This window comes from Exophiala aquamarina (genome assembly GCF_000709125.1).
Source record: "Exophiala aquamarina CBS 119918 chromosome Unknown aczIA-supercont1.20, whole genome shotgun sequence".
Classification (NCBI taxonomy): Eukaryota; Fungi; Ascomycota; class Eurotiomycetes; order Chaetothyriales; family Herpotrichiellaceae; genus Exophiala; species Exophiala aquamarina.
In genome coordinates this window covers 333904-357903 of record NW_013550568.1, presented here as the reverse complement: position 1 = coordinate 357903, position 24000 = coordinate 333904, and the positions used below count along the sequence as shown (strand labels likewise).

The following is a 24000-nucleotide window of genomic DNA, read 5'->3' as shown; positions in this document are numbered from 1 at the left end:
GGACTTTCAAATGAAGCCTCCCTAACCGCGTCTGTCGTTTGAGCTATGTAGGACGCATATCCGGGATTTGAGTCCCTTCAATATCGTTTAGCTGGGCTCGGACCCTGCCCCTCAGATGAACCGCATTCCGCCCATTCTCTCATACTTCGACTTTCTCAAATCCAGTTATCGCGATTTTCCAGTGCAAATTCACGAAAGCTTTTCGGTGGACGACCTGTTACCTTCAACACTGCATCGTCAAGTTCAGCCTCTGAACCCTTTGCGATCTGCTCATCGAAGCCGGCCAAAACTGTCGCAAAGTCTTGAGGCATCCCAAAACTGATGAACTTTGTCTTTAGCTCCTCGAATGACAGCCTTTCATGCTTCATTGGCTTTCCTATCGCCTCCGAAATAATCTGTGCCACCTGTAGACCCGTGAGTATCACATGGTCTAATTGAAAAATACCATATAGGTCATACCTCTTCATACGAGAGAAGCTCTGGGCCACGAATGAAATATTCCGTGTCATGGGGTGTTTCATCGGTGAGTAAGTGAAAAGCAACTGCAGCTATATCACTGGCTGCTACGAAAGGAACCTTTCCATCTTGCGTTGCGGAGCAGACAAACCCTTCTCGGAATCTGACCTGTCGACTTTTCACATCAGTGAAGTTCTCTACACGATGTCAGCATTGAGCACCCAAGAACCAGGAGAAGCTAGACATGCCCATGAACCAGCTTGGCCGGACGACGCCATATTCAACACCAATTGTCTCCAGATATTCGTGAACTTTGCCGTACGCAGGGCCACCTTTAGGAATTACAGTTGCGCTAAGAAGCACAAACCGTTTCACACCCTTCCTTCGAGCATGGTCGATGAACGCTTTCATTGGTGTGAAGGAATCTATGACTTCGGGCGCTACTAGGTAGACCGCAGTGATTGGGTCGGCAGATGCATCGAAGGGAAGATCATATGTACTATGGTCTAGCCAGTCGAACCGGACATGTTGTGATGGGCCATCCTTTGAAGGCGATCGTGAGGCGACCAGATATGAAAGCTTTCTCGCCTCTAGCAGCGCTGAAAGCTCGCTCGAGGTCTTTCCTTTGCCGCCAGTAACCAGTATCGTCATTTTGAGCCTTGAGGAGTAAATCTACTTTTAGTCATTCAGGAATGTGGCTACATATTGCAGTTAAATCCCTCCGCATCAAGGCATCTTATACACAACTGGCATTATTCCATTTGGCATATTCTCCGCACCGGACGAAAACGGCCGAAGCTTAACGATGGACCCTGAAGCCACTCTGGCCCCAACTGAATCATTGCTCACTAGACAAGATCGAATGATGCCCAGGTCAGGCCGCTTCTCCCCGGAGTCATCGTGTGAGCATGGCCCATGCTGTTCAAAAGCGCTTACGCCAGGATTCAAGCGATCCTTCGCGAAACTCAAGTCGCTAAGGTTGAAATAGACGGTGGACTTAGGTCGCCTAAAGTCCGAAATCTCTAACAGATGAACTTATATTTGAATACTTCTTTCCAATAGTGCGTCACTTCGTCGGCATTTCGCCGTAGACTTCCTCAATAAGCTGGATATGACGGATAACCCATCACAATGTATCAAGTGACTGATTTCCTGCTCGATCGAGCAAATATCCAAGACACCATTACGAAGCTGGTATGAGCAATCCGAACGTACCTGAGCACCTGCGGGAATCATCATCTGATGGAAGCAGTTGCTCTACGTCGACATGCGACTCTGGGACAAACTGGAGGCTGAGGTCCCGGCGAACGACATGGTACTTGATTACAGTCTTTTGTACGGAGGAGAACCGACATCGATCACTCCTAAGGATTTAGTTGCAAAATGGCGACCTCTAATTGATGGAATGACTTCTACTCAGCATGTACTTTCGTGAGTCTTCTGGTCACTGAGAAACAGCCTCACCTCAACAATTACCTGCTGATACCATACCCTTCGACATAAGAGGTGTTCTGATTTCACTCCCCCAGCCGGGGTATCCTGGGAAAGTGAGTAAAGCGTCTGTCATCACCAATGTGTCGGTTCGTCTACAGAAGGAAGGGACAGAAGGAGGAGATGTCAACACGAGTGGAGTATGTCCAGACCCATACCGCTAAGCAGTTGCTGATAGCTTTTGCCTTCAACATAGGGACGGTATGAAATCGAGACGACAAAGCTGCCCGACCAAGATGGAAACCCTTGGCGAGTCTCAAGCTTTAAGGCGGTCCCCATCTGGTTTGATGGGAACGTCAAAATCTTAACGGCCGATCCGGATAAAATCAAAACCGCTGGTTAAGACTGTGGTGAGGATACGCCCCTACTAGCCGAGGTTGCTTTAGACACGCAACGATTTTCTTTATCGACAGGTCGATCTGACGCATGGATGGTGATTCATTCAGGTTTATGTGGTCAGCCAGCTGAACAGAGGTACATATATAATAGATAGTCATCAACGTGTTTACATGCCTGTCGCAATAGTTGAACTGTTGTCTAATGAAGAAGCCATTGGTAGATTCTTCCAATTCACAGTTTAGAAATCAATGCAGAAAGAGCCTTTTTCACCCCCTGCAAGTCCTGCATGATCATTTGATGCCCACTTGTCACCACCAACACTTCTGTCGATCCTCCAAGCAGATTGCTTATGTCGATCGATCTCTGAGGTGGGCTGATCATGTCCTTGTCACCTGCTACGAAAACTGCTGGGCACTTGATCAGACCGTAATCTGGGTCTAGATGATCATCGCTTGCGACCACTTCAGCCGTGGCGGCGTACGCCTCTGAGGAGCAGGAGGACACCGCCTGTCGCACCTCCGCCACGTGCACATCCTGATTTTCTCGATCCGCCGGGAAATTTGACTGGACTGCGATATCTGCGGCTGCAACAGTGCCATTTTGACGCGATATCGCTGCGAGATCCCGCATTCGCTGCTGTGCTGGTGGTATTCCGCTGACCGAACGGCCTACGCCCAGGAGTAGAAGTCCTGCCACTTCGGTGGGGTAGCGGGCAGCATAATGGAGACTGATGATGGAGCCAAGGGAGTGTCCGATGAGGAGGACTGCCGCGTTGCCATTGCTGCTGTTGCTTGTCCCGTTGGTTGCTGGGGTCGCAGAATTTTCTTGTATATGTGTGATGACATCGTGTAAGTCAGAGACATATCGGGCAAAGGAAAGTGGCTTTTCTGGGTTGAGTGGTGTTTTCCCGAATCCTTCGATATCTACACTGATGGTGTGGTAAATGGGTGGTATGGATGGAGTAAGCAGTCGAAACGCCTCTGCTGAAGCGCCTAATCCGTGCAGTAGCACTGCAAGATAGCCTTGCTGTTTGCCAGAGGAGAGGTAGTGAATATTGGTACCATTCAGTGTAAGGTGAGTCCTCGATACACTAGTCATCATTCTTGTCGCGCTCCACTATCAAGAAACTGAAGCCTCTGAGAATACAGGAGGGCTACTAGCGACTGAATCTGCCTTTACCAAGGTTTAACAATCAATAATGGGACTTTTCATAAAGCGATGCCATCGGACCCGAGGCTGAACCCGAGCCTTGACTGAGCATTGAACTCGAGCTCGGCCGAGCTGACTTAGTATCGCAGCTCGCCTATCTCGATCAGCATTCCAGATCTTGCACCGAATCTCTGATAAAGTCTCTCTTCCACAACTACAGACATATTCTCGGCCGAGGATTACAAGCAGAGGCTGACACGGGTCTTCTCTAGACGGAAACCTCGGCTGAGAAAAGCTCGGCCAGCGGATCATTAATGAAGAAGTATTCTGACTTCGAATCCACACCGCAATACACATCCCATTGAAATCACAGTTGTCGAAATCACCAATCAGAACCATGGTCGTCGAGTCACTTACAGAGGTTATCGCCCCAGAAGGCGTTCAAGCGAGGCTTGTCGCAACGAGAGCTTTCGATATCACACTGCCACATGCCGAGAAGACGAACGGAGATGTCGTCCCTCTGAAACATCCAGCAGAGAGCAAGGTGGACTTTGGCGCCGAAGTCTACGGGATAGATTTGAACAATTTCAGTGATGCTGACTTCGACTTCATCTCCAATGCATTGCATAAATACAAAGTTTTGATTTTCAAGGCGCAGCCGCAAATGCTCAAACCTGAAAACCAATACTTGCTGACGGCCAACTTCGACCCTGAGGAGACGACAGGAGGCTTTGCACATGGCGCAGACCCGTTCCTTACATCGCACAACAACGTCAATATCTACGGCATCCAAAGCCGACCTGCCATCCCTGTTCAGCCGCAAGTGCACATTCTCGGACGGGGTGAGGTACCTGAGGATCATTACCAATTCCCTCCCGGTTTCAAGATCAAGGGCATTGACCATCATGAGTTCCATCTTCCACCACACATTCCTAAAGAGGAACGGGAGAAAGGTGCCAGTAGATTCTATCAATGGCACTGGGATGGAGCACTGTACAATATTCCGCCACCAAGAGTTGGCTGTCTGCTCGCTGTGCGGACTCCCAAGGGTCCCGACGTGACTGTCCGCTGGGATGATGGCACAGGAACAGAGATGAAAATCCCCCCTGGAGCCACAGCGTATGTCGCAGGATCCAGAGCACTTGAGCTCCTCGACGATGAGACCAGACAAATGGCGTACTACAGCAGAATAGAGTACGCACCCCATGCCTTCAAGTGGATGTCAACGGCCCATAGCGCTAGGCTTGGTCATATCCTCGAAACTGAAGGTCTGGAGCTGCCCCGCTCCAGGCTTCCTCCAGTCGACGTCAACAAGATCTGTGTCTATCCGATGGTATGGACAAACCCCAAAACAGGCGAAAAGTCGTTGCAAGTTCATGGACAAGGAGCTGTTAAGCTTTACCTCAAAAGCAGCCCTGACGGGGAAGAGACGATTATCGACGACCTAAAGCAAGTCAGAGACTTTATGCATAAGTAAACCTTCTCTCCCAAGAGTCTGGTACATGTCTTTCTGCTGACAAACTGAATAGAATAATGCGGCCGGCTATATCCCCAGAGAACATATATGCACATCGCCATGATGAGCGTGACGTTGTTCTCTGGTACAACCGTGCCTTGTGGCACAGTATTGTAAGTCCAATCCGTAGTGATGGTTCCGTGAAAAGCTGCTGACCTGTACTCCAAGACCGAGTTTCCTGAGTCATACGGCCCAAGGATCATGCATCAATGCAATATTGCTGCATCTGATCATCCTTCAGGATAATAAGGTCGCACCGTGGTTGAGACATAAAGACATTCGATGTGCAGAGGTAACCAAAGGGGCTAGAACCCGCATTTAGACCCGCCCCAGGGCCTATTTGTCGCGAAATCTAGAGGGGATAAAGGGGCTTCTCGGTGTGTGATGTCAATGTGTAATGGTACAACCGGCTTCACTTGAAATAGGTTCATGGTAGATAGGATGTAGCGAATCGGCCAGCTAAAACCTTGTCATCAAAAACCCGTCCAAAGCGTATCCACCCTTGCACGCGCGAAAATCCTCACTGATAGTTCCTTGTGACATTATTCTACTATTCGCACGGTTACTCCTGCTGTATGAAAGTAATGTGAGAGAAAAAAGGGTAGATTCTGCTATTAGTCAAAGCCCAAGGCCGTGATTAGCAAACGACATCAGACTGTCAAATGTCTGCGTGCCATCTGCATCGTTTACTGGCATATTCCATATCCAATTCATGTCTGCTGGGAGGTTTAATGATTCGTCCAATCCGATAGCTTGAGAGTCATCGGTATGCCGCAGAGGATGAATATTCAACCCTGATACACGAGTTTGTCGTTCTTGAGGTTTGGTAGGAAGAGATGAGCCATTCTCGAAGGATCGGGCGAACTCTGCGGCATCAAACCCTCGATGTCGTTTCCTTGAGGCTTCGTGTCTCGCATTCTCAAGTGGTCTCTTTCGACTCTCAGCGCGGTCTGCAACTTGCTTTTGCAAAGCATTCAATACTTTAACGCCGCGGGCCGCGATCATACTCTTTTGCCGACATAATTGAAGATGCTCGATGGTTTGTTCTACGAGGTCTGCTCCATCCTGGTCATTTGACGATGAGTGGAGAAGATCAAAGTATATTACGATACATGCTGCGACTGAGAACGCTTGGTGGGTCCACAGCATTGGACTGGATTCGTCTCTACTGTTCGCGAGGTACTCTTTTAGAATGGTTTTGGAAGCTGCCAAGCACGTCCGCCGAGTGAATGCAAAGAAATGGTTGGAGAAACTCAGGCCTAGAAACTTGCTACATAGGTATATTAGTACTTGCTCGGTCTCTTGTCTCGCGTGGCAACACCTACCGGTGAATCATGATGATCTTGTGGGCGGAACTCATGGCGATCGCTTGGCGCGCCCAAGGAATATAGCAGGGCCAGTTTTCATTCAAAGCTGTGTTTGCAAGAAAGGGGGGTCTCGCTGTGGCCAGCGCTCGCATCTTCTTGTCGTGAACCAGAACTGCTTCATGTTTTGTGTATAAAGTATTAGACAATGCCATGGCATCTTGTAAAGCTGGCATAATTGCGGCGACCTGAGCGAGAAACCGGCAAAAGCTTGTAATTGTCGGCTCTGCCTCTGGAAGGATTTGTAAATTTTCGTCACAATTCTTCGGAGGAAGCGAGATGGAGTGGAGCGGATTGATCGAGTAGGATTCAGAGAAGGCAGTGCTGAACCAGTCCTGCGTGCAGAGCTCTTGCCAAACCCGGCGCCCGGTCTCTAGTGCAACCTCTCCATCTCGAGCATCCTCATCGAGCCTGTGAAGGCCCAGGCTCTGAGCTATCCGAATGGCTGATGCTAACATCACGGACTGAGTGTTGGAGTGGCCTAACATATGAGCAGTGTTTGTCAATGTTGTTATGGCCTGCACTGCATTTACGGAGTGATGCGCTGTATAATTGGCGGCGTTTAAAGAGATAATCACTGCTTTGAACCATTTTTGGGACAATAGTCTAGATTCGCTTTCCTCGAATCCCCACTTTCTGGCCTCGTGTGTCGGAGCCGAAGTGATGGTCCCTGCCATTATGGAAAATAGCAAGGCTACCCATTGTAGGTTGAGCCCTACTGAATTAAAGTTGCCATGATGGTCGTCGTAGAACGAATCAAGCTGCTCCGAGAAGGTTGGTGTGAGATATGAGCCATGAAACCAAAGCAAGCAACTATTGTGGTATTCCACCAGATGATACACTTGACGCCGTGAGGGAAGCAAGATTTGTAACCAAGGGACGAGATTTACGTCAGGGTTCAAGGTACCATCAAGGTCTTCGTCCGGACTGACACCAACGCCGTCCTCCTGCTCCGAGACTCTGAGGGCTTCTGGAGACAGAATGGTTCGGTCTGGGTCTTTCATGCGACCCCAAGCAAGAAATTCTAGGACTGTAACTGCATCTTCAATCCCTGAGTCTTGACTCGGTGAGGATGATCCATCTTGCGCAACCCTGCCGACGACTTGGTCAGCTGTTGGGGTCGGCGACCGGCCCGCCTTGCTCGCCTCGGCATTTTTCTGCTGTAAGGTCGCCTCGAGCTCAATCACCCGACGCCGAAGAGTATCGAAAGCAGCCTCATCGTTTACGTGCCCAGAGACTGATGTGCTACTCTGAGCACTGAGTTCATCGTCTCCAGCACGTTCGCATTCGGAAGTAGTCCCCCTCCTGACGCAATTATCGCACGGAATTTCCTTGTCGCACTTGACCTTTCGGCGTGTGCAGATTCGACAGGCAAGTTTTCTGCGAGGTATGGTAGACATGAATAATTGCCTTTGCCATACCAGCAGCATTCCTAAAGGTCATTGCCATGTCTTTGTCTAGTTGTGGGTGAGCTGCAGTCGGCGATGCTGAATCTCAGGGTTTTCCTAGCCAGTCTGACGTGTCAGACCGTCATTTACAAATTTATCATTCCATGATGTTGCTAGTCGTCATTTGCAAGGCTGTTAAGCCTTGTTGAGCAGTGCTACAGTGAAGTTCCTCACTATTGTGGTTCCAGTGGCTACACGTACATAATCCCACACCAAGACCGAGCGCTTACTATTGTCAGACAACTAATTGAAGCTGAATAACATGTCATTTTGGGCTGTTGGCCGCCTGACACGATATAATTATCATGATTGTCTCATGCCCGCAGCACTGATAAGAAACATTGTGATGACCAATAGTAATAATTATTCGTCGTGCGATTTGAGTACACAAGTCCACATGAATGCGATAACGATAGTTCCGCAGCTCGGCCGAGAATCCGAACGCCTGCAACGGCCCGTAGCATTGTTAAGAGTATGATTCGAGCATCATTGCGAAGCTTGCACAGCGGCTCAAGGTGCGTACAACGGTAAAAGTTAACTCTGGGTAATAAATCACGGTCCTTGCAGTCAAGTTGCAGAGCGGAGCAATTCAAACTCGCTCATTCCGAAACAATGTCTCCAGCAGCCCTCACACCAGAGCCGACCTTTCAGGTTATGCCACTAGTCAAACGCAAGGACCAAAAGTTCAACTTTGGTGCTGCTGTGGAAGGTTTAGACCTTAACGACATCTCTGGTAATGCGGCCCCCATGTGAAGCGCTTATAAAATGCTAACATATCAAGACGATGATGTCAGGAGGCTGAGAGAGGCAATATGGACGCATAAGGTCATTGTCGTCAGAGGCCAAAAGGATCTTGAGCCTATCAAACACTGGGAGCTCGTCACTCGCTTCGACCCAGACGCCTATCAAGTGCATAGTCATGGCGATATGAAAACATTTGAACAGAAGGGTGGCCTTCTCTCAAAGTCCCGTGATGTCTATGGTATTCCTGGGGCAGAGAACGTGCGCCTGATTGGAAAGGGGTACCAAGGTCGGTGGTGCAATTTCTCACTTATGTTGACAACAGCTTTGGCGGGACCACGACGCTAATTGTAAAATGGCAATAGGCGAGGACCACTACGGAATCAAAAATGTCACCATCAAAGGTTTAACAAACGAATTCCATGCCGACCCCCCAAACGACGAAGAATTTCAAGAAGGAATCACACGCTTTCAAAGATGGCACATCGACGCCCCTCTATATGCCCGCGAACCAGCCTGGTTCACCACTCTTCGCGCTATCAAGCTTCCATCTGGCCCAGATGTAACTATTCGGTGGGATGACGGCTCCGGGTTGAGCATGAAAGCTCCCCCGGGATTGACAGCATTCTTCAGTACATCACAGCTATATAACATGCTCAGCGCTGAAGAAAAGCAGCTTGCTGACCACAGCTGGGTTGAGTACGCACCACATCCATATATGTGGGTTGAGCATTGCAAAGCTCCTTCGACAGGACTTGGGTTGAAGTCCGAGGGGAAGGAACATACTATCGAAGAACTTGGTGAATACAACGAGCATGATGTGAAGAGGGTAAGCCTTTAAGTCTCCAGGTGTTGCAGATTAGATACAACTAACAGATAACTAGTATCCTTTTGTATGGGTCAATCCCGTCACTGGTGAAAAAGCGTTTCAAGTTCACGGACTTGCCGCGCGGAAACTCTTCCTTCGGTCATCGGAAGACGAGGAGCCCAAGATCATCGACGATGTAGTTCCTATTCGCTCATTTTTGCACAACATCCAGACTCGCATTCTGCGCCCCGAGTACATATGGCTCCCTCAGGTTGATGAGGGCGATATAATCATGTGGGACAATTACGGTACCTTCCACACGGCTGTGGATTATCCCTTGGAGAAGTATGGCCCCAGAACTATGCATCAAGCAAACATAGGTGCAAGTAAGGGCCCTGTTGGAGCTGTGCCAATTCCTGCTGTAGGTTAAAGACAACTGTATGTAGTTGAACGACCTGGAAAATATGTATGATTGTTATTATTATTTCGTGGAGCACTTTATTTGGTCCCCAAACGGCTAGATGGTCGTCTATCTTATCCACGGCCCCACGTAAATCTTCGAGTAACTTCACTCACTCCTTCTCTCTCTTCAAGATCTGAGACATGCTCGGGGTTTGAAAAAAGGCTCGGCAATGAAGCAGGTAATATCATATAGCCTCATATACTCTTATCATTTGGCCACCGAGTAACTTCGGCGTAGCATATTGCCTGTATCTATGTACTATCACTACTACGTTCAGTGATATGAGTGTAAAAGAGTCCAAAGTCTGCAGTGTGGTCCTCAAATCGATCAGCATTGCTCAGATATGCAAAATAGACCTGACGTTTGGAAGCTACCTGCATAACTCGATGCCCCATAAATAGGGACCTCGCCTGCGAGACCCCAGGTACCCGGGCAACAATCTATTCTACACATTTAAGCATTGCCTGTGTTACCTCCAATGATCGCTCTCAAGCAACAGGGTCCAAGATTACTGATGGCTTATACTCTTCAGCCCGTTTATAGGACCGGATAAACTGCTCCTGGAGGAAATCCTTTACCGAGATAGGGCCATATGGTGCCTCCGGAATGACAGGGCCGTAAACCCTCGTGAAGGCCCGCTGTGGTCGCTGCTCGAGTCCTCGGATCGTTTCCAGCACGTGGTTTGGATTTCCGCTATAGAAGAAGGGGATAGAATACCGATCTGTAGGTGAGAAATTCAGCACACGATGGGTGTTCGAAGTATAGTGATGATTCGTCCAACGAGCCATAAGATTACCGAGGTTGACCACATAAGCCCCCGGAATGGGCGTGATATCGAGATATTCACCCGTCCCCTCGTCCTGGACTTGCAAGCCTCCGACTCGGTCTTGCAGCAGGAGCGTTATACATCCAAAGTCACGGTGTGCGCCACAGCCACGCTCCTTATCTGATGTCCTCGGCGTCGGAGGGTAGTGCACCAAGCGAAGAATAGCCGCTGGGCTGGACTCGGTGAAGTGATCAAAGTAATCTTCAGGGATGGCGAGAGCGGCGGCTAGGGCGCGCATCACATCTCGGGCCAAGGTCTTCATAGCCTTGAAATACTCCATGCATGTATCGTGCCATTGTGCACCGAGTACAGCAGGGTAAATGTTCGGACTACACCCATATTCACCGTTGACAACATTGGGATGGTCCAGAGACAGGTCTTCCCCCAAATAGATGCCTTCTTTCGTATCGGGAGCGGTACCAGGCTCGAGCATCTGGCCTCCTATCATCTCATAGCCTCGTCCACTTTTGCCAGGGATGAGTTTCGCTTTCAGCTTCTCCTCCAGCGGGAGACTGAAGAGCTCTTTAGCGGCAGAAAATATCTTTTGTTGGAGATCAGGGTCAACACCATGGTTGGTGAGTTGGAAGAATCCCTTATCCCTACATGCCTCACCCAGAGCGTCCAGAAACTCCTTCTTCAGTGCCACATCTTGCCCTCTGAACGCTAGTAGTGTCGTCAGATCACAAACATATTGGCAGACGTATAACTCTACCTGATAAGTCAAGAACAGGGGGAAGTCTTGATCGTGTATCTAAGGATCCCATCTGGCAACTTGGTAAGTGCCCACTTGATACCGTATCTTGGGAGCTTGATTGAAGCGTCGTGCAGTGTTAGAGTACTAGTAGTTATTTCCTTAACTTCGTACTCTGCTCCGTGACCTATTTATCTATCCACGAGCGATCAATATCAAGTAGGAAACGTAAAGAATGATTTTCATGTGACGATGAAATGACCAAATATACAATTTGATCACTATCAGCAATGGATTTTCGTCGTCATATGTCCGGTCGGCAGGCCCAGATCGGATGGTTGGCGAAGCGAGAGAGTACTGAAGATCGGCGACATCCGTGAGTATGCACTACGAAAAGAGTGTGCCTCGTGGGCAATCTACCATGCATGGTTAAACTTAGCATTCTCTGGGGAATCGTTGCAGGGGGCAATTTGGTGGGGAGATAGGGCAACGGTGGGCAACTCCACACCAATTGTTACCAAGCTCCGAGTCGGCAAGGCTGAGCCTCCAAAGATAAGGACTACCTCGGCCGAAGGTTATCATGACACGTTCCCAATCGCAGGCATTGAGACATATTGCGGCCATGTTGGTGAACTAAACTATTTTCAATGCCTGTATTTTAATACGCCAGCATGATAAGATGCCGTTCTCACTAATAGCTTTCTAGTGCTACTCTGATTGGCCAGTATGGGCATCAACCAGGTCCGGCTAATGCGATAAGGGCACATCATGGTAACCAGCTCTCCTTCAAGCACGTATATAACAAAGTTGTGCCACAATGAAGACCGCGGACCATCGTCTGACGAGTGAGTACCATAAAACTGAGAATGGGTCTTTCTGGCTTCCACGAGCGTGCCCAACGCGATTTCCAGAGCTTCAAGCATGCGTTCACGAGCAGAAAAGCGTTTGTCAAGTTCATCGAGACAAAGCCAACTGCTGGCAACAACACAGAGGCGATCCGAAATCAATGGACGAATGAAGACCTCGACATCAGCCCTACAAATCATCATACATGGGGATGGTACGACTACGCGGCGTTTTGGTTCTCCTACGGGTTCTCTCCCGGTCTGTGGTACCTTGGAGCGGCACTGCTTGCCAATGGATTGACTCCAGCTCAAGCACTTGGATGCCTCTTTCTTGGCTTCTTCTTCGGAGCAGTTGGTATCGTCATGCACTCTCGCGCCGCTGCGGTTTATCATTTCGGCTTCCCTGTCGAGAGTAGACTTGTTTGGGGACTCTGGGGGTCATATTTTCCCATCATTATTCGAGCACTTTGTGCGTTGATCTGGGGAGGTGTTACCATTGCAACAGGTGGATATTTTACATCTGTTCTGCTCCGATGCATTTTCGGTGACTCATATTGGAACTTGCCGAACCATATTCCCCAAAGCTCGCACATTACAGTGCAACAACTCATAGGTGAGTCGTCGAATGGCTGTTGTGTGATAGATCTTTAAGGCTAAACATGAGCTTCCTGTTTTAGGAATCATTGTGTACTGGTTTATGACCTGCTGGACACTTTCTATACCGATTCCGAAACTCCGTCGAGCTTATGAGATCCAGATGCTCCTCACACCACCCACAATTATTGGTAGGTTCTCCCACGGTGTGTGCATGATGAAATACTTTGCTGATCTGTCGGACTTTAGGGCTATTTATCTTTTGTGTGGTGACCGGGCGAGGACATGCACACAAAGCATTATACGAGGTCGAACCTAAACATGGTGCAGCACTTTCATGGGCATTGGTAAGAACAACTCCGTGTTCTTACAGTAAAGATTTTAAAGCTCACCGGAACAGTTAACTGCAGTCAATTCAGGCCTGGCCAAGACAACCACTCTCATGGTCAACCAGCCTGATATTGCACGCTATGCCCGTAACAAGGTGGCTCCTATCTGGTCTCAGCTCATCATGTTTCCAGCTGCTAGTACTGCCTGCGCTGCCTTGGGCATTTACGCCACGCAGGCTATCTTCAATGCATGGGGAAACATTGATTGGAATCCGTAAGGGCCCACGAGTATTTTGCCCTACTTTCGCAACGCTGACAAACGACGTATCGCAGATGGGATTTGAATCACGATATGCTTGATCACAATTTCAGCCATGGCCGTAGAGCTGGAATCGCTATCATCAATCTCGTGTTTATCTATGGCAATACGTTGATTGAGCTAGGGGCCAACGTAATTCCATTCGGAGCTGATTTTATGGCACTGTTCCCACGATGGCTCAATATCAGACGCGGCATGTGGATGTGCTATATCCTCGGAGTTTGTATCTGCCCCTGGCAGATCCTTGCCACCGCCACCGGCTTCCTTAAGTTCCTAAATGGGTACAGCATCTTCCTGGGATCGTTTCTCGGAATGGCGTTGACAGACTACATCGTGGTTCGCAAGGGCAATGTCTTCGTAAAAGACCTATACCAAGCCGGTGGGAGGTACTGGTACTTCCACGGTGTATCTTGGAGGGCGGTTGTGACCTGGATCATCTCAGTCAGCTTCATGGTATGTCTAATATCATAGAGCCACAAGAGTTGCATTGGCTAATTATAAATTCGAACAGCTTCCAGGCTTTGCGCGAACCTTTGGCGCTGAGATTGCGAATGGGGATGGTTGGAGTCATCTTTATGCCTTCAGTTGGTTCTACACCTGCACCGTTAGCAGCGTGGTGTATTTCGCATTGTCATTTGTGGGCGACTTTGCCAAGGAGGAGAAGGCTATGTCGTTTGAGCACCTAGCTGGCAGTGAGGTTCTCCTGGAAGCTCAAGCCGTTGAAGCACAGAGCGACTTTTCTGAAGTAGCCTTATCTGTCGAACAGAAGGTCTGAGGTAATTCTTTGATATAAAGAAGTGGACATCCAAATAGTTTTGAGATAGTCAGGGAATTTAATATCAAATCCACAAGAAGAAGCACATGGGAACTCGGAATACTTATTAGGTCGTGACACTAAGCTGTTATATAGAACGCAGGCTTATGTAGACTATGAACTTCATTTCCATCTCACACTCAAATGATGCAATTTGGGATCGCCGTACTTCTGCAGGGAGCACCCGCTCTTGCTGCATCGTTGGACTCTAGTTGGCTCATCCATCCTTGAACTGCTGTTTATCTTCCCCAGCTCGGGATCAAGCTAAATCTACCTTTCCCAGCCTGAACGCTCTTCAGGCCTCGACGATTGTAAATGAAGAGGATGAGGACCAAGATCTCAATTACAACCACAACGATGGACGCAGACCAGGTGTACTTCTGCGCAAAAATAATTAGCGATCGATTCCATGTCCATGCGTGAGTTCAACGTTGTGCTCACCTGTTCCACGCACAAAGCTTTCCACGGGATCGTTCCCTTGACATTCTGTTCATGACAACTCCAAGTCCAAATATCCCACATAGACTTTTGCTTGCCTTGGGAGTTGGCCAATTTGAAATATACCATCGCTGGGATCCAAAAGGCGATAAGAATAGCGGATGTAATGTAAACGCTCACGGCGTGCAAACGAGAGCCATGTCTATCGACAAGCTATAGGTAGTAGTTTTAGCTCTTAAAAATCACATCGGCGGAGAATTAAACTCACACAAACACACAAGTGACTAGTCAGAGCACTAAGCTGTATTACTGTGGCAACAACCGCAGCGGCTATCATGACCCACGTTGGCCATCCATCGATAATAGCCCAGGAACGAGTATTTAACTTGGTCGTGTTATTGAAGAAGTATTGATTTCGTGTAGACAACCAAACGGAAGCGGAATGAACTTGAACGCCGAGGATGGTGATTGCGATGATGAGAGCAATGACGCGAAGTCCAACACGTGCGTGTTTACCTCGGGTAGCTTTACCATGGGCGGGCTTGTCCCGTTGAAGCCGAATATTGTTGGCGTTCCTTTCGTGAGCATCAGGTGCGATCAACTTCTCAGAAGCTTCGTCCACATCGCCATCACGCTGAGGATGACTGCGGAAGGGCTCGTAAGATGATGACATATTTATTATGGCACAAGACTGCTACAATCGGCTGAAAATTGACAGAATAGCAAATAATGTGCTACAGGACTCAAAGGAGCTCTGAAATGAGTTATCTCTTGAGAGAAGACTGGTCGAGAAGACGTACCATGCCTAGCATATATTTGCTATTGCAATATGACCATATGACTGTTAGAATGGCAGGTGGAGCTTGGTAGACCACACACCACGAATTATGCTGAGCTCGTTGACTAAGCTGTAGCCCTGAACGCCACTCAGCACTTGGACGCTCGTGGATACTATTCAGGAGTATTTGGGAGCGTTTGGAACCGCCAACCAATAAAGCTTGTCTAGTTTAGGAGCACTCGGATAAAACTTCTGGCGAATATACTTATTCTTGCATCTTGGATTACTCGTACTGCGGAGTGGCAACTGTGCCTACCATACATAAGCTGGGCAGTTCTTGAGGGCTTATTGTGGATTGGGAATTCCCGCCACAAAGCGGAGCCCGCCACCTTGTTCATGCAGCATTGTCGATTACACTCGATAAGCCGCACATACACGCAAATCGGCTCTGCTGGGGCGTATGACTTGGCACAAATGAACTGTGATTTGTATGCTCGGAGCAAAGACCCAACAGGGAACAGCTCGAAGAGCCATGCGCGTAATTCTAGCCTTAAGATCCTCTTTCGAACTCCTGCTGTGCAGATATCACTGGGGCTAAAATTCTCAGTAAGCATGCAAGGTCTTACTGGAAGGCGTTGTGCATGTCGCATCAGCAGTGCAGGAGTAATAGATATTGTCCAAGATGAATCGGCGCTACTGATTAAGCAAGAGCCACTGTGGACCATATGAGAAAGACACATATATCCCACGAAGTGCACGGTCAGCCTGTGCTCATAGTCAGCGATTGTGTCTATATCATATTTCTACTCTTCATCTATCATGATATTCTTGGTAGCTTCCGTGGTCTCTTTACTTCACCTGGTCGCCTGTGACATCTCGGTCCAAGGCTTCGATGACACCCAATGTGCCGGAAACAGGATTGGCACTAACGTGCATTCAAATGCCGGAAATCTACACGAATCCAGCAACTGTATCGCCTCTGACACCTTCGAATCAATCAGCACAATCAGTGTCGACGCTGGATTTCAGTGCAATATCTATTCCGACACTGCTTGTCAGAATTTCATCACCAGCACGAACACAGTTGGATGTGTACCAGTGATTGGTCAAGGCTTAACCTGTTTCAGTCAAGCATCATTCGACAATCCCTTAGCTGGTAGTACAGGAAACATCGGAATAGGCAAGAACAAGATCATTGCTAGCACCGGAGATGAAACCTTCGAGAGAGCTATCAGCAATGCATGTGGCGATGCGATATGCGACCCAACTTCACGGGACGTTCTCAACTTCATACATGGCCGTAACTGCGAAGGCGGTCTTGCTGACGTAAATGGCAATCCGTTCCTGACTGTCTGCGACAATAGAGATCAATGTACGCAGACCATCACCGTCAATGGCCAGTTTGACAATACGCAACAAAGAGACTATATGAAGGGGCTGCTGAAAGCAACGATGAAACAAGGTATCGGAGGTTTCGTGCAAGCCGACAGCAGAGACACGTCCCCCAACGATCAATTGAGTTTTGCAAGTGTGGTTATAAATGATGCAAAGGGCGCGGATTTAGCTTCGGTAAGTTGTCGATACAGACCCAACGCCTGTGTTTACAGCTCAATGAGATTTGAATTCGAAACAATCTAACATTGATAGATGTCGATGTCCATCGAGGTGCAATGTACGGAGATCGAACCTGATGCCTTCAACTGTGACCAGCCTTTTATCGATATTCTGAAAACGTTGGTGGGAGCAATTCCCGCGGTAGGAGAAACTATTGCATCAACTTTCGAAGTCGCTTGCGCGGTGAATGACTTAATAAACGGGTGACGGGACATAGGGTTAGCGGCGTGTTGGGTAGAAATGTTCTAAAATCATGGCTTAGAATTGGCTTCTGGGCTACACTTCTAGCCTAGAGATTTAATACTTCTCATAGTAGAGGGGACAAGACCGAAAATCTCTACCAGAACTTATGGTCCTCGTCGTTGCATTAGGTTGCTAGCGCACTCTGTGGCTAAGTTAAAATGAGTCTTTTTGTTACTTGTACCACTTTGAAACGAGGTAAATGGACGCTCGACTGACCCTCGCGGAAGAGGGTGACGCCAGTCTATCTTGCCCTGAACTTGCTGGAGGCTATAAGCACAAAGCCACGCATACTGTGATTGCGTGGTATCAAATCAGCATACCAGGCATTATAACTACCTGGGACACTTGCGGCAAAGAACGACATACAGCAAGCGACATATTCAAATTTTTTGACCTCTGAGCAAGTTCAGCAGCAGCTTACTCTTGCCAACAACCCCTCTGAACTCCCAATAGACACCAAACACTTCTCGCCCGGGTAGTGATAGTGATTGGGAAAAGGTAGACTATGGTAAAAGGATCCTGAGTTTCTCATTTAAATATGACCCGGCGGTTAATGATGAGTAAGGCCGAACATTGATATGCCGATCGATTCGGCCCGACTCCAGACTTTGTACCCGATCACGAGTTTGAGGTCTGCTGGACTGTACGATGGTCACCCGTCGTACAACGCTCTCAACCCTAAGCTCATTGTGCGAGAATCTGTGAGGGATCGAAATTAGCATTATTCGGACGGAATGCGGACATAATCCGTCCAAAAGATCTTTCTCGAGACAAAACCCTTGTCTTTTCTCCAGGATCTTCCACTCCGAACAAGTGGGGCATCGAACTGTGCTCTAGGCGTACCTATCAGAACTTCCTAAGGATGAGTTTATGTATTGATCGAAGGTCTGGCCATTTTTCATTTGCAAGAGGAAAATCGTCGTTGCCATCTCATCAGATGCCTACCATGAGCGAGATTCAAGCATCGTACAACCTTCCGTTGATTATTGCTTGTGGCCATAAACCCCTGATGGAAGATGCTCGCTTTCGTACAAATTCCTATGAAAGGCAGCAATCGGCTTCAATATTTATTTAGCTCAACTGACTTCAGCTGTGGCAGAATTCACCTCCAAACATCCATTTACACCGAGTTTTATATCCTTCAACAATTCAATATTGGTATCTAGCTACCATGGCGGAGAGCATAATATTCGAGAGGGATATTGCCATCCCCATGGATGATGGATTGATACTTCGAGCAGATATATTTCGACCTAAGGAGCAAGGGCCACACCCTGTAGTGATGACACTTGGACCATATGGGAAAGGAGTGCCCTACAGGGTGGGCTACAAGCAAGCTTGGGAATGGCTCATTTCGACACATCCCAATATCCTTCCTGGCTCGTCGAGAGAGTACACAACATGGGAGACTGTTGATCCTGAGGTCTGGGTACCCTTTGGATATGTAGTCATAAGGTTTGTTTTAATCTAGTTGACGGTTATACCCATCTAACACGAAGATAGAGTTGATTCAAGGGGTGCTGGACGCAGTCCCGGAAAGATAGACATCCTCAGCCCTCGTGAAATTCGGGACTACTATCTTGCAATTGAATGGGCCGGTACACAGACATGGAGCAATGGAAAGGTTGGGCTGAATGGAATCTCCTACTATGCCGTTACACAGTGGCTGGTAGCATCACTGCAGCCACCGCATCTAGCAGCAATGATCCCTTGGGAGGGCGCTGCCGATTTTTACAGAGACAGCTGGCGACATGGGGGCATTCAATCGAATGGATTTTTCGAAGCCTGGTTACCGAAACAAGTACTAGCGGTTCAACATGGTAACCCGGACAGCGCTCATGACCCGTGGCTGAACGAACGCTCAACTGGACCGGAAACTCTCTCAAAAGAGCAACTAGAGCAAAATCGCACGGATCCGGTTCGGGAGACATTGGAACGTCCGCTAGACGGGCCATGGTACCGAGAACGGTCAGCGGACTGGAGCAAAGTCACCGTTCCGTTCCTATCTCCCGCAAGCTGGGCGGGTTTCGGTTTACACCCGCGTGGAAATTTCGAGGCATTTACGCAAGCAGCTTCAAAACATAAATGGCTTGAATGTCATCCAGGGAGACATGAAGAATGGTTCTATATTGACAAGGGCATCGATCTTCAGAAGAGATTTTTTGACCATTTTTTGAAAGGGATCGACAGCGGTTGGGACAAGCAACCTCCTGTTCTTCTAAACTTACGTCGACCATTTAGCAACAACTTCGAAGTGAGGCACGAGACGGAATGGCCACTAACAGGGACTAAGTGGTCTCCAATATATCTGGACGCGCAGGATTCTACGAAGCAAGCAATGTCATGGGAACCCTCAAAGAAGCCCTCCCAGACAAAATTCAAGGCACTAGGCGAACCTATCACGTTCATGTCCAGTCCATTGCAGGAAGCCACGGAGATCACCGGCCCCCTTGCTGCCAAGATCTTTGCTTCTTCATCGACTACGGATATTGATCTTTTCGTTACATTCCAAGCTTTCTCTGACGGCGGCCGCGAAGTCGAGTTTCAGGGAACTGTTGATCCACATACTCCACTTGCCCAAGGCTGGCTGAGAGCTTCCCACAGAAAGCTTGACAAGGCAAAATCACTTCCGTATCGACCGTTTCACAGCCATGACGAAGCTCAGCCTCTCGAACCAGGTAAAGTTTATGAGCTCGACGTTGAAATATGGCCCACAAACATTCTCTTACCGGCCGGCTATATGCTTGCACTCCAGATCAGCGGCAAGGACTTTGAACGACCACTGCCTCCGGATCAAAAGTATGAGGGCTACGTTACCCTGGGGTCGGGCCCTTTCCTCCACACCTCGCAAGAAGATCGCCCAGCTGACATTTATGGGGGTGAAACGACAATCTACACGGGTGCTGATACGTCGTCTTATCTGTTGCTCCCTGTGATTAGCCGTTGAGAAGAGGTTGCTTGACGTGAGAGTCCTTGCTTATTGTATTGGGGATTCTGATCGTTGCGCTCGTGCAGGTCTTTGCAGCAGCTGGTCACTTTAGCTAAAGAGAAGAGAATCATCATATCCAATTAACGTTCACCTGATTCAGTTCGATCGCCATGATGACTCTGTGCTGAGAATAGTACCCCCAGCACAGACTTTCCATACTTAGCTCATACTCTGGTTACAATAACTGTCCGGTTCTCTGTTGATCCTACACTTTGTCTGCCACAGCTTCTCCAGTCTTCTCGCCTGGCATTTTAAAGACAATTTTAAGGACCTTCCTAGCTTCAAAGTCCTTGTAAGCTTGCGGCGCCTCTTCGAGGCTCATGGTCTTGCCGCACAAGAAGGACACCTTCTTCTGCTCCTGGACCAGTATTTTCAAAGCATCATCGAAGATACTACGAACTGGACAGCGTCCAAATGCCATGGTGACGTTCTTGCCGTAGCACAATAAGCCGTTCAGATTTAGCATTTCAGTGTGCACTCCGATAGAGCTGATCTGACCCCACGGACGAATCATGTCAAACGCCAGCATGAACGCATCGGCATGGCCGACGACTTCGAGAACGACGTCGGCGCCGCGGCCACCGCTGGCTGCTTTAATCTTCTCGATCGGATTGTCGTTCAGGTTGATAGGTATAGCACCGATTTTCGCGGCTTCAGCCAGCCGTTCAGGGACAGAGTCAATGGCGTAAACAGTTTTCACCATGGTCAAGGCGCACGTGATCGCACAGATTCCAACTGGTCCGCAACCAATAACCACTGTTGTGAACTCGTCACGGTCCCGCTGTGGGAGGTTCTTGAGGAATCGCGAGGCTGCAAAGTAACCAGTAGGAAAGATATCCGCCATCAGTACTAGCATCTCTTCCGGGATACCTACAAGGTTCAAGCTAAGTTAGTGATCAGAGTACAAGGTACACTTGAAAGTAGTAAGGTTGTGGTTGGCATCGACTCACCTTCTGGCGCCTTGGCTAGGGTAGTGTTTGCTAGAGGCACTCGCACATACTCCGCTTGTCCCCCATCCACGGTATTCGCAGGCACAGAGTTTCCGAACAATTCTCCTTTCGAGCATCTACTTGCCTGACCACGAACGCAGTAATAGCATTCTTGGCAAGCCGTGTAGAATGGAACGACTACTTTGTCGCCAATGGCAAAGTTACTAACTTGGTCTCCTTTCTCGACGATAGTGCCGACAAACTCATGCCCACAGATGAAGTCTGGAGGGCATTTAAGATGACCTCGGTAGAAGTGCAAGTCCGAGCCCTATAGCCCACACAAGATTAATAGGAGACGAAGCAGGAAGGGGTCAGTAGCAATTGGCAGCGAAGCTTGGGGGGCTCACGCAAAGGGCGGTAGATGTGACTTTAAGCACAGCGTCGGTTTGTTTTTGTAGCTTTGGATACGGGCGATTTTCGACAGCAACCTAGAGCGTTTGTTTCTGCGGTCAGCAATCCGTGCCCGGCTTGAACCATATTTCGCGTAGATGGAGACAGATGAACATAAGCGGAGAGAGAGCCTATTTACTTCAAAATTCCCTTTCAGCACTACAGCTCGCATGGTTGAAGGAGGCATGTTGAGTTCGGCGGAAACAATATCCGAGTTCGGTGGGTTGGGAAAATATCTAAGATAACCGTTGATAGTAGTAGGCTTCTAATGCTTGAATGGCCCAGGGGAATGATAGAGAGTGATGCAGAGCTGGGAGTGATATGGTGTTCTTCTACCTAGGCTTATGCAGAAGTTTATCCTGTCGTTGACATCGAGAGTGCCAGAATTTAACTCTTCTCTAGCCAATTCACCCAGGACGGGCAAACGGGAGTGGCATACTTCTATCTCGAGTGAGGAGAATGGTACATTCCCCGCCTTTGAACTTCCGCGGTAGTTTGGGATGCGGGGGACAAGGCTGGGGATGAGGGAGTTATGGCTGAGTCATGATCAGCCTTGCGCCAGGCCAAGGGAGACACCAAACCGGGCTTGCTGCCTAATGCAATGTCTACACAGTGAATCGAAAACATGGTGGGTAGCAATTCAAGAGCAAATGACAACAATTTTGTCAGTCAGGGATCCCACGCGCAGATTCTCTAAGGAGCAATCTTCTGCCATTTCAGAATTCCGCGTGCCTTTCTTCCATCCTAATGCCATATTTAGTAAGAATTCTGCAGGGGAGGCTGAAAAAAACAAACCTTTAGAGTGTACTCTTTGTTTGGTCTGAGAGTCATATAGTCAGCCCCTCCTTCCACACTATGATCAACTCTCCTTGTCTGTGGCTTCCCGATCCAGTTGGGGTTATGTGCAATCTCGACGGTTGTATGCCAAAGAAAGCCCCCATCATCCCTCTCGAACAGTGTAATGGGTCCACAATAGGAGGTGAAGCTTCGTCCGATACGTAGAACATCATCATCAGATGCGAGCTGCCAGTCGTCAGATGCCAATTGCGACATGACCATGGGAGGAACCAGTATCGCCGAAAGGTAACCAGATTGAGAAATAACGACTCGACCCAAAGGCGAGTCCCCGTGAGGCTTTGACAAGAGGGTCTTGTCGTCCTCTTCAGAATCAAACATTTCCCAGGAAATCAACGCCCAGGTGCCTGATAGTAGCTTGCCATGCTTTTCAAAAGGAACCTCAATCATGGTGATCAAGATTAGCAAAATTCACTTCATTGATCGCGAAAAGGCCGATGCAAACTTAGAGTTCGCCTCGTTCAAAGCTTGCGAGTGCCAAGAAAGAAGATCGGATGCTGGCAGAAAAGAAAAGAGGATGATCATCATATTGTCCACAGCCGACGTACACTTCGATTTCTCAACCGGATGATCAACCATGTCAGTAAGTTCATCACTCGTGGGCAACCCCGTGGGGAAACTGCCGAGGCATAAGCGGAGATTGGCACCTAAGTCTCCGTCTCCAACAACTATACAACAACACGTCTACCTAGAGTAAGCCGAATAGAAAGCCAAGATTTTCATGTGTATGTGTCATACAGTGTCAGTTGCGACATCTGGGATGTTGCTATTTATTATCTGTTATAACTATTTAGTACAGTATTGGCGCATAGCTCTTCAGTGATAAGGGATAGTGTGGGCCAGTTGTCCGTCCAACTATGGGTATGGTGCTTAGCACCAAGCGCTGGAACATGTCGTCGCATGTTTCAACGCGTTATTGCGGACAGGGAACCACTCATATCCCCTCTGCCTTCCTTAAAAATAAAAGATTCAGTATCCACAACGTTCCAAACTTTCATGAATTTGGATTGACCATTATGCGATCGCCTGTCATCTGAGAGCTCACCATTCCTGCCAATCTCCCTGTGCACCAAATATCCAGCCAACGGGATCAGCACCGGAGGGACTGAAAATTCTATCCACGTGCTGAAGTCATCTTGAACTCTATCTCATGGATAAAAGGCATCATTAATAATTCCCCTGAGAAATAGAATTGGCGTGGACCTCGTGGACCCCTAAAACTGGGACATCTGACATCCAGACTAATCGGATAGATCTGATCTCCGGCACCTTGCGCTCGTGTTGAGGATCAGGGATTGCGGGACTTGAATTTTCCAGAATGAGACCCTCAAATTCTTATTTCCTTGAATGACACGGGGAAGTCTTCGAATTACCGAGTCCCAAGAACAGATTAACAACATGACGTGCAGTGGGAAACACGAACAGCTGACGGCCTTAGATCGGCTTCGGGGGAGTCAGGCGATTTAGAAAATGTCAGTTCGGCACAGGGATGGAATTTCCCAGAAAACAGG

At 48.5% G+C, this 24000-nt stretch overlaps 13 protein-coding genes across 13 annotated transcripts; 6 read left to right on the top strand and 7 right to left on the bottom strand.

The window, feature by feature from the left end:
- Positions 1-155: 155 nt before the first annotated feature.
- A1O9_12004 (uncharacterized protein) lies at positions 156-1107 on the bottom strand (the record flags this gene model as incomplete). The annotated part of the gene is made up of 3 exons (XM_013399150.1): positions 156-404; positions 460-631; positions 686-1107. 3 exons carry the CDS (start codon positions 1105-1107, stop codon positions 156-158), a joined length of 843 nt encoding a protein of 280 aa, XP_013254604.1.
- Positions 1108-1587: 480 nt separating this feature from the next.
- On the top strand, positions 1588-2290 carry A1O9_12003 (uncharacterized protein; the record flags this gene model as incomplete). The annotated part of the gene is made up of 4 exons (XM_013399149.1): positions 1588-1650; positions 1709-1887; positions 1961-2087; positions 2144-2290. The coding sequence occupies 4 exons, from the start codon at positions 1588-1590 to the stop codon at positions 2288-2290; spliced, it is 516 nt and encodes a 171-aa protein (XP_013254603.1).
- A 227-nt stretch (positions 2291-2517) lies between these two features.
- On the bottom strand, positions 2518-3384 carry A1O9_12002 (uncharacterized protein; the record flags this gene model as incomplete). Its single annotated transcript, XM_013399148.1, has 1 exon — positions 2518-3384. The coding sequence occupies one exon, from the start codon at positions 3382-3384 to the stop codon at positions 2518-2520; it is 867 nt and encodes a 288-aa protein (XP_013254602.1).
- Positions 3385-3832: 448 nt separating this feature from the next.
- A1O9_12001 (uncharacterized protein) lies at positions 3833-4912 on the top strand (the record flags this gene model as incomplete). Its single annotated transcript, XM_013399147.1, has 1 exon — positions 3833-4912. The coding sequence occupies one exon, from the start codon at positions 3833-3835 to the stop codon at positions 4910-4912; it is 1080 nt and encodes a 359-aa protein (XP_013254601.1).
- A 657-nt stretch (positions 4913-5569) lies between these two features.
- Positions 5570-7715, bottom strand: A1O9_12000 (uncharacterized protein; the record flags this gene model as incomplete). The annotated part of the gene is made up of 2 exons (XM_013399146.1): positions 5570-6221; positions 6277-7715. The coding sequence occupies 2 exons, from the start codon at positions 7713-7715 to the stop codon at positions 5570-5572; spliced, it is 2091 nt and encodes a 696-aa protein (XP_013254600.1).
- A 660-nt stretch (positions 7716-8375) lies between these two features.
- On the top strand, positions 8376-9742 carry A1O9_11999 (uncharacterized protein; the record flags this gene model as incomplete). The annotated part of the gene is made up of 4 exons (XM_013399145.1): positions 8376-8496; positions 8545-8793; positions 8870-9333; positions 9389-9742. 4 exons carry the CDS (start codon positions 8376-8378, stop codon positions 9740-9742), a joined length of 1188 nt encoding a protein of 395 aa, XP_013254599.1.
- Positions 9743-10263: 521 nt separating this feature from the next.
- On the bottom strand, positions 10264-11365 carry A1O9_11998 (uncharacterized protein; the record flags this gene model as incomplete). The annotated part of the gene is made up of 2 exons (XM_013399144.1): positions 10264-11264; positions 11314-11365. 2 exons carry the CDS (start codon positions 11363-11365, stop codon positions 10264-10266), a joined length of 1053 nt encoding a protein of 350 aa, XP_013254598.1.
- A 793-nt stretch (positions 11366-12158) lies between these two features.
- Positions 12159-14154, top strand: A1O9_11997 (uncharacterized protein; the record flags this gene model as incomplete). The annotated part of the gene is made up of 6 exons (XM_013399143.1): positions 12159-12750; positions 12815-12922; positions 12981-13078; positions 13132-13334; positions 13394-13832; positions 13891-14154. The coding sequence occupies 6 exons, from the start codon at positions 12159-12161 to the stop codon at positions 14152-14154; spliced, it is 1704 nt and encodes a 567-aa protein (XP_013254597.1).
- A 278-nt stretch (positions 14155-14432) lies between these two features.
- On the bottom strand, positions 14433-15304 carry A1O9_11996 (uncharacterized protein; the record flags this gene model as incomplete). Its single annotated transcript, XM_013399142.1, has 3 exons — positions 14433-14573; positions 14635-14844; positions 14900-15304. 3 exons carry the CDS (start codon positions 15302-15304, stop codon positions 14433-14435), a joined length of 756 nt encoding a protein of 251 aa, XP_013254596.1.
- A 924-nt stretch (positions 15305-16228) lies between these two features.
- A1O9_11995 (uncharacterized protein) lies at positions 16229-17230 on the top strand (the record flags this gene model as incomplete). The annotated part of the gene is made up of 2 exons (XM_013399141.1): positions 16229-16978; positions 17057-17230. The coding sequence occupies 2 exons, from the start codon at positions 16229-16231 to the stop codon at positions 17228-17230; spliced, it is 924 nt and encodes a 307-aa protein (XP_013254595.1).
- A 1207-nt stretch (positions 17231-18437) lies between these two features.
- A1O9_11994 (uncharacterized protein) lies at positions 18438-20213 on the top strand (the record flags this gene model as incomplete). The annotated part of the gene is made up of 2 exons (XM_013399140.1): positions 18438-18721; positions 18770-20213. 2 exons carry the CDS (start codon positions 18438-18440, stop codon positions 20211-20213), a joined length of 1728 nt encoding a protein of 575 aa, XP_013254594.1.
- A 247-nt stretch (positions 20214-20460) lies between these two features.
- On the bottom strand, positions 20461-21821 carry A1O9_11993 (uncharacterized protein; the record flags this gene model as incomplete). Its single annotated transcript, XM_013399139.1, has 4 exons — positions 20461-21125; positions 21206-21512; positions 21592-21672; positions 21774-21821. 4 exons carry the CDS (start codon positions 21819-21821, stop codon positions 20461-20463), a joined length of 1101 nt encoding a protein of 366 aa, XP_013254593.1.
- A 506-nt stretch (positions 21822-22327) lies between these two features.
- Positions 22328-22879, bottom strand: A1O9_11992 (uncharacterized protein; the record flags this gene model as incomplete). Its single annotated transcript, XM_013399138.1, has 2 exons — positions 22328-22378; positions 22430-22879. The coding sequence occupies 2 exons, from the start codon at positions 22877-22879 to the stop codon at positions 22328-22330; spliced, it is 501 nt and encodes a 166-aa protein (XP_013254592.1).
- Between the last annotated feature and the right edge of the window lie 1121 nt (positions 22880-24000).